An 8,439-nucleotide genomic window follows, 5' to 3' on the forward strand; every position below is an offset into this window, starting at 1 on the left:
GAATTATGGCTACTCAGATGTCACCCATGGGGGACGCTGGGTTCACATGCTCTGCACTGTTTTTGTAACTTTCTTTAAGCGTTATCATTTCAAAATAAAAGGTCTTAATTTTCAAAACAAAATTTTTAGACATTTTTTGACTTAATGAAAACAGTGACTTGCGACAGTGTGAATCCATCTTCGTGATACTAAGGGAGGAAAGTAAATCACAAAGGGAGAGGATACTGTTTCTACAAAAATTAAGATCCATGAAAATAATCGATTGCTGCGACCGTGATAAACGATGCGAAGGGAGAAGCAGGGCGGGTGTGCTGGCTGAAGGGGCGGGCACCTTCCCGAGGAGCCCGAGGGTCTTGGGCACCGCTCACCTTCACGCCAGTGGCCATGTCGGCTGTGGACAGCACCTCCCCAAGGCCGAGGCTCCGGCTGATGAAATTCCTCCTCTTCTCTGCCTGGGAACATGAGAGAGCCAACGTCACGTTGTGGTTTGACCTTGAAATCCTCGTTCTTATGACAGGTGCCTGTTACTCTTGCAGTAAGACAATTGTTTAAGTTAAGACACAATCCCATGTCCACTCAGTAGATGCTTTCCTCTTGTTTCCACGTGGCCACTGTTTCTGAAAACACACACGGAGGGTTTAAAGACTCTTCCTGCACAGTAGCGAGTCCCCTGCTCCCGCGCTGGGGCCAGCCTGGCCACAGACGCTCCTGGCTTGGGCTTTGCTGGGCCTTAGCTGGGCTTGCCCCGGGCCTGCCAGAGCTCCCTCCGCAGAGCAGGCACCCCAGGATGCATGCCCAGGTGACAATGTGGGAACAGAGGGCTGGAAAGGCTGGGGAAGATTCCAGACAAAGAAAAAGCAATATTCTTTGCTTTCCTTTCCGACCATAGGCCAGTTCTGGGCTTTGCGGCTATAAATCCACGAGGTCCTGGTTTCCCTTCGCCGCCCCCCTCTCTTGCACTGTGGGTGAGTTTACTCCTCCACCAGCAGGAAACGAGAGGGGCTGAGACCCCATCGCTGGTTCATTTTAACAGCTCGGAGGCAACCAGCATTTCCTGAGAAGGTGGAGACCCCTTGAGCGGACCACCTGCTACTGCCCATTGTTGGAATTAATGCTACTCGTCCTCACTGCCCAGTCCCTTCTGAGACCCAGCCACACACTGGTGCTTATTGCCTGTGTGTGTTGTATGTGTCTACAGGCGAGCACGTGTGTGTGCTTGGACATATGTTGTGCTTCCACATTTACATGTGTGTGCATGCTTATCTTATACGTGCTTATATGTGTACACCCAAGTATGTGTGTGGATGAGTGTGACTGTGTGTGCATGTGTCCACCCGTGTGTGCACACGTGTGCCTGTGTGCACAATGACCCACTACCACTGGGATAATAGCCAGCCCTTGCTGGGTGGCTGTTTCCACACTGGCTTAAGCTCTCTCCCCAGACACACTCTGTTTTTCCCTCCTGTTGGTTTTGTTTCTCTCGAGCATTATTAATTTTATCAAACAGCAGACTGTCAAGATTCATGACTCTCCCTGTGGCTCCCACCCCGTGCGTCTTGTCTCGATCATTTCCTGAAATACCCCCAGGCCCGAGCACACACCATTCATGGCTCCTGCTCGCTGGAGAGTCAGTCACCAGTAAACAGCACAAAATAATCACAGCAGATATCCGCACGTTTTCAGAGGGCCCAAGTGTCCTTTGTTGCACAGATCCTACAACAGTCCTCCCAAGTAGGAGGTGGAAAAGCCCAGCTCAAGGAAGCAAGTGACTTGTCCAACCAGAGCACCTGGCAGGTGACAGAGCCAGGGCTGGAAACCAGATCATCCAGGTTCCTCCTGCGGATATCTCACCACCCCTCACTGCCCTCGTCATTAAGGACTCCAGGTGGCCGGGACCGCCATGCAAATCAACAGCCTTGTCCCCAGAGAGCACCTACGGTCAACCTGCAGCGTGTCCCTACACCTGGAGAGTCATCCTCTGCGATCATCCCCTGCGACAGACCTTCCTTTGCCCTAAGTCACCTGCTCTGCTCAAACCTAAGCCATCAGGAGTATGTGGACCTCTCAGAATCGCCAACGGTGGACAGTCTTCTTCATATTCCATTCTCCTAATGTACACTGCCCATCACAGAAGTGTAATTTTGTCATTAGTGGCGTCCAAAACTGTGGTCATTTTTACTCAGCAGTTTGAAATATATTACAAACACATTTGCTGGAGAAGCTCAGCCATCTTTGAGCATTATGAACTGTTTATGCTGATTCCTTCCCTGCTGGTCCTGTCCGCTGGCCTGAGCGTGCGTTCGCACCAGTCAAACCAAAGTTCCAAAACTGAGACTAGGCTTAGTTTGACAGACTGCCTGACTGGCATATATTTTTAAAATCTTCTCCGCACATAAATCCCCTCTTTTCTTCCATTTCTGATTGGCTAGTTGTTCTTAATTAAAGAATGTTTAATATTGACAAGTTTCTCCTCACATTGAATTGGCAGCACTAACAGAATTATTCATACTAATCACAATCGATCAATAATCAACCTGTGTTTTTCTGCATCCATTCCATCAATCACTGCCTTCATTTACACTTGGTATATTCAGACCAAACAATCTCCATGCTATCATGTAAATTGGTAGCGATTTTAAATGATAATAATTCTATAAATATATGGATAGAATACTCAAGCTTATATTTCATTCTAAATTACAGCCCATGCTATTTACACTTTCGCTTAATAAATTTGGTCTCAAATAGAAGAAAGATAGTTTTTCCTAAAATACTACTCTTTAGAGCACTCCATGTAGCAGAACTCTATGATTTAGTATTCTGTTACAAAATCTGCAAAACTTTTGGTTTTCTAAACCCCCAGAGTCCCTAAAAGGCATATATACTTCCTCAGTGAAAATCAAATAATTCAGAAATGGTGGATGTGTACAATCTGAGCGGCCGTCCCCTGAGGTGAGAGGGCCCGCGTGGAGCCTGGCACCCTGAGGCAGCCTGGGTCAAGCGTCCAGCCAGGAGTCCCGAGCAGAAAGAGTTTTCCTGTCTTCATTTTCTAGTACGAGTCTCCAGACTGATGTATTTGCTTCTTCTAGCTTCTGTTTCAGTTTTTCATTATAGCTTCGATCTTCTTGAATCCAAGTCCTTTATTAGAATGATCAGGGTCAAGTCAGAGTGAAAAGCACAATAGGCGGGTTTCAAGGATTCAGGAGAGGCTCCTGTTTCCTGGGCTAACCGGCTGTGATTCTCCACTAGATTGCAAGTCTGGTCACTTTCGACGCCTCCCCATCACCATCTTCTGCCTGGACTACTACAACAGCCTCCCAGAGGGCTCTGCTCCCAGCCCGCCCCAGACATCAGGGTCTATGATCTTTCCTTATTGTTGTTGCTGCTGCTGCTGCTGCTGCTGCTGTAAAATTTGCACAGAGTCCTGGGAGCATTTGGTAGCAAAGGCTGTGGCCTGGTACTTCTCCTGAGGGGCCTGTGGCTATTCCAGGAAAGCCCAGTACAAGGCGGGTAAGAGGAGGCATTCCCAGGGGGCTACCTAAGGGTATTTTTCATTTTGTACAACCTGATTTCAGCATTCTGACAGTGTAGAATTTTCCAAATTCTCATCTCAAATTTAATATCTTTTTTTCTTAGCAACACATTTCCTACCACATACCTAGCCCCCTGGGAAACTTTTCTGATTATTAGTGTAATCACAGAATTGATTTGACAAGCATGTAATAGTGACTACATCCTACTGACGATTTCGGCTTGACGTGTGAACTTAGTTTTCTGTTAGGGGAAAGCACAGTATTTTCCATTAATTTTAGTGGAAACGAGTGGTTATTCATAAGCTTTTGCCCATGAGCAAATATGGTGCCAGTTATTATTTCCCATTGTGAAAGATGAACTGTGGCTCCTTAAGAACTGTTTGGTCACCGAGAGTCCCTGGGCATCACCCAGCACTCTGAACACTTGTGGGGGACGCGCCCTCGGATCCTCTCATCGGCACTTCAAGGCTAGTGCCGCCGTCACCCACAATTTATAGAGGAAGAAACTGAGAACAGAAGTGAGAAATCTGCCCCAGGCCACAGCTCCTCAGTGAAGGAGCCAAATACGGACCCCTGTCTAACTGACTCCAAAATCAGAAACCTGAAACCACCACAAAATGGTGAGGAAATTGTACTAGGACCACCCCATTTGGGTTTAAAAAAGAATACATACACACACATATTACAATATAAAGAAAAAACAGACTGGCATGTACAGTCCTGCTACCAGTTATGTTTGGGGGATGTGTGCATGGGGGGGCGGGCGCACCTATATGCAGTTTTAATTTTCCTATAATGAACACGTATTACTTTGGAAATAAGGAAGTATTCAGCATTTTTCCCTGTGAGGGTTCGCAAACCTTTGTACAGTCTCCACCTGTACCTGAGTCACTTCTCCAAATCCCATGACCTCAGTGGGATGCAGAGAAACAGCCAGGGAGACAGGTAAGAACCAAGCTGGTCCCAGGGCCAGGAACTGGGGAAACAGCACTGAGGTGCTTGAGGCCCGGGGGGCAGGGAGGCCCGGGGGCCAGGCCCAGGACTCGCCTGCCTTCTCTACTGCACGATTCTCCCGGCCTGCTCCGTGGCCCTGGTGGGAGCTTCTGACGGCTGAGCTCAGGTCAGGTGCCCAAGCCCAGAGTCACCCTTTGGCAGGGAGGGAACTGTTAGGAACCACCAGTGGTACCCACCTGCCATGTCTGCATGGCCATAAAGGATGGCACCTTGTCCCCGCCCCTCGAAGTCAGACCGGCCTCTCCCCAGGCACCACCCTTAGCCAACCTCCTGCCATCTCCCCAACACACACACACAAGGTCACCATGGAGCTCCGTGCAGCCCCCTGTGCCCAGCATCCACCTGACTTGCCCAGCGGGGCCGTCTTTGCCCCTCGCTTAGCCATACCCTGTGATTGAGCGGTACTAGCCCTGTCCGGCCAATCCTAGACCCCTGGAAACAGGAACTGTCTCCTGTTTATCTCAAGTTAGGACATTCCATTCTCGCAGGCCTCGGCTCTTCCCCACCTCAACAGAAGCCGCGGCGGGAATGATCCCCGCCACCCAGGTCTGTGCAGTGGAGCAGATCTGGTGTGAATCCCGTCTCTGCTCCTCTTGCTCTTTAGCTTCAGATGAGCTACCTTCTCTCTAGACATGACCCTCGGCCTGCACAGTGGAGGGTCGTTGTTACTTTACGGATTTCCTGGGAGGGGTTGGGGACACTGTGAGCCAGGTACCTGCCAGCCCTCTTTGCTGGTGCCCTGCCTCTCTGGTGGCTCCTGCCCAGTCTCCTCTCAGGTCCTTCTCATCACCAGGCTCTGTCAGCACGCGCCTTGGGACCCATCCAGCCTCACGGCTCTCACCCACCTCTATGCCCATGACCCCCAGGTGCCTCACGCTGTTGGTCACATCTCAGGACTAACTCGGGGTTTAACCTCAGATCCTTTCGGATGGTCCCACCCTGGTCGACAACGCCCTGTTCTTCTAGTTGCTCAGACGCAACGCCGAGGAATCAGCGTTCCATTCTTCTCTCCCCACCCTCTCCCATCCACCCACTCTGCTTTCCCTTCAGCAGAGTCTCTAATCCAGCCGCGTCCACCATCACCTCAGCGGCCAGCCTGGGCCCAGCCAGTACCACCTTGGTCCTCCTCTCAGCTCGTGGTGGTTTGCAGCCCTGCCGCCCAGAACCAGCAGCAGCTGGGGGACCCCGGGGGGAGGTCAAACCACATCCTGTCCACTCAGTCCCTCCAAGGTTTCTCATTTCATCCACTCCGAAGAAAACCCCGTGTAAAGTCCTCCAAGCTGCAGTGACCCACCAGCTCCAGGCTCCTCACCTCCCCTGGCTCTGCTCCCACCTCGGTGCCTGTTGCTCCCCTAATAACCCCGTACCCTCCCATCCTCGGGCCCCCGTATCTGCTCTCCCCTCTGCCTGGATGCTACTCCTATGACCTCCACCTGTCCACTCCGCATCCCCTTAGGCATCTCCACCCGCCCACACCCTCTCTCCAACTCTCCCAGCACATCTAGATTCTTGATTGTTTAAAAATGTTTTCAACAGATAAATAACATAAAATTTATTATTTCAATCTTTTTGTTTTCAGTACCAGGAATTAAACCCAGAGGGGGCAGAATGCTACCACTGAGCTACACCCCAGCCCTTTCTATTGTTTTATTTTGAGACAGGGGCTTGCTAAGTTGCCGAGGTTGGCCTTGAACCTGCCATCCTCCTTTCGCGCGTTTTGTGTGTACAGTCCTGGGGTGCTGAGCCCCGGGCGACCATCACCAGCGCAGAACTTTTTCATCTTCCCACCTGCAACTCTGCAGCCACCTCAGCCCTGGCACGGCACCAGGCTCCAGTGCATCCACCTGCCCCGCAATACTTGCAGCTGCTGCTGTCGATTTTTCACAGTGCCATCGCACAGGGCGTGAGGTGGGCTCTCCTTGTGGATGATTCACATCTCCCCAATGACCAGTGACCACGAGCATCTTTGTATGTGTTCAGTGGTCCTGTGTATGTCCACCCTGGAGAAATATCTCTTCAAGTCCTCTGACCATTTTTTTATCTGGTTGTTTTACTGTTGCTATTGTTGAGTGGTAGGAGTTCCTCAGTGTATTCTAGACATCGATCCTGTATCAAATACATGCTTTTAAATATTGTCTACCCTGCCGCGAATCCATCTTTTCACTCTGTTGGTTGTGTCCTTTTATCTAGTCTTGTGTGTCTATCACAGAATACCTGAGACTGGGTAATCAATAAAGAACAGAGGTTTATCTATTACAGTACTAGAGGCTGGGAAGTCCAGGGTTAAAGGGTTCACATCTGGGAAGCATCTTCTCGCTGTATCATCCCACGGTGGAAGGTGGAAGGCAGAAGGACAAAAGAGCACGTGGTGGACACTGGGGTAGCCAAACTCTTTTATCTGGAACCCACTGACTGCAGTGATAACAGCCTTGTGTTGGGTCTTAGTTTCCATCACATGAACTTTGAAAGATGCATTCAAACCACAGCACCTCTGCTACACACAAGTTTCTAATTATGATATAGTCCAAATCACTTTTTAGATAAATTTCTAAGAACTTTTTCTAATACTGTTTAAAATAAAATTATCTTTAGAAACATGTTCTTTGGTGTTCTACCAAAGAAATCATTGCCAAATTCATGTTTTTTGTAACAGTTTACAAGCATTAGGCCTTACATTTAAGTCTTTAATCCATTTTGAGTTAATTTTTTATGTGGAACATACACCATTAATATTGTCCCAGCATGATTTGTTGATAATATTTCTCTTTCCTTATTGAATGTCTTGGCACCCTTGTCAGAAGTCATTGACTACATATGCAAGGTTTCTTTCTGAGTGTTCTTTAACTGTTCTATTGTTCTATATTTTTGTGTTTACGTCAGTACAACATTGTTTTGATTACTATAACTTTGTAGTAAGTTTTGGAGGTTCCACTATTTGAAGTGTGAAACCTCCAAATTGTTCTTCTTCTTCAAGGTTGTTTTGCTTATTCAGGGTCCCTTGAGATTACATATGAATTTTAGGATGGGCTTTTTTATTTCTGCAAAAAAGAAAAAAGTCTTGCACTGAGTCTGTTGTTTGCAGCCATCTTAACCACAGTGTCTTCTAATCCATGAACATGGAATGCCTCTCTGTTTATTTGTGTCTTATTCCATTACTTCACCAATACTTCCTAGGTCTCAATATATAAGACTTCCTTCTCATTTGTTAAGTTTGTTCAATATTTTATTCTTTTTGAGCTACTGCAAATATAATTGTTTCTCAATTTCCTTTCAATAGTTCATCATTAGTAAATAGATATGCAATTTATTTCTGTGTGTTGATTTTTATCCTGGTTCATTTTTAGCCTGGTTCATAGTAGAAGCTAATAATTGTAAAATTAATGAATTCCTTCACTTGGCACATAGAAAGGACTTAGAAGACAGCAGCAAGTGATATTATTATTTTTACATAATATTTCACTGCAAGAGTGATAATTAAGTCTTAAATATAAAATATTTCATTGTGCAGAATAATTGCAGTGTCAATAAACAGCACCATGATTCCAGCTGCACTGGAGTCCTTGGGAAGGTCCCAAATCACTCCTCCATGTGGCCTTTTAAGTAATCTTTTTGGCCATCACATATGACAACACAGTTTGGGTGCCAATCTACACAGAGGGACTTCTATAAACAGGCCACTCCATCCTGTCATCTCTGCTCAAATCCTTCAGAGTATCCCATGGGGCCAAGGCTGGCCTGGCCAGAGTGATGGCCAAGTGGCCAGTGTCCAAGTTTGTAGAGCTGCAGCTGGGACAGAGACTCCTGCCAAAGACAGCAAAAAGGACCAAGATTCAGGGCAGCCTGTCACAGCCCACTAGGAAAGCCTGGGTTCCAGGACAAACAGAAGCCAGAG

General features: G+C 47.8%; 1 protein-coding gene across 1 annotated transcript in view; it reads right to left on the reverse strand.

Moving 5' to 3' along the window:
• The window catches only part of Acoxl (acyl-CoA oxidase like), a 296,158-nt gene extending 287,920 nt beyond the window's left edge, over positions 1-8,238 (reverse strand). Inside the window, 2 exon segments of the mRNA XM_047522545.1 lie at positions 369-452; positions 8,083-8,238. Coding sequence (XP_047378501.1) covers positions 369-452; positions 8,083-8,238 — 240 coding nt within the window.
• Positions 8,239-8,439: the final 201 nt, after the last annotated feature.

Source organism: Sciurus carolinensis, chromosome 13 (assembly GCF_902686445.1).
Source record: "Sciurus carolinensis chromosome 13, mSciCar1.2, whole genome shotgun sequence".
In the NCBI taxonomy this organism is placed as follows: domain Eukaryota; kingdom Metazoa; phylum Chordata; class Mammalia; order Rodentia; family Sciuridae; genus Sciurus; species Sciurus carolinensis.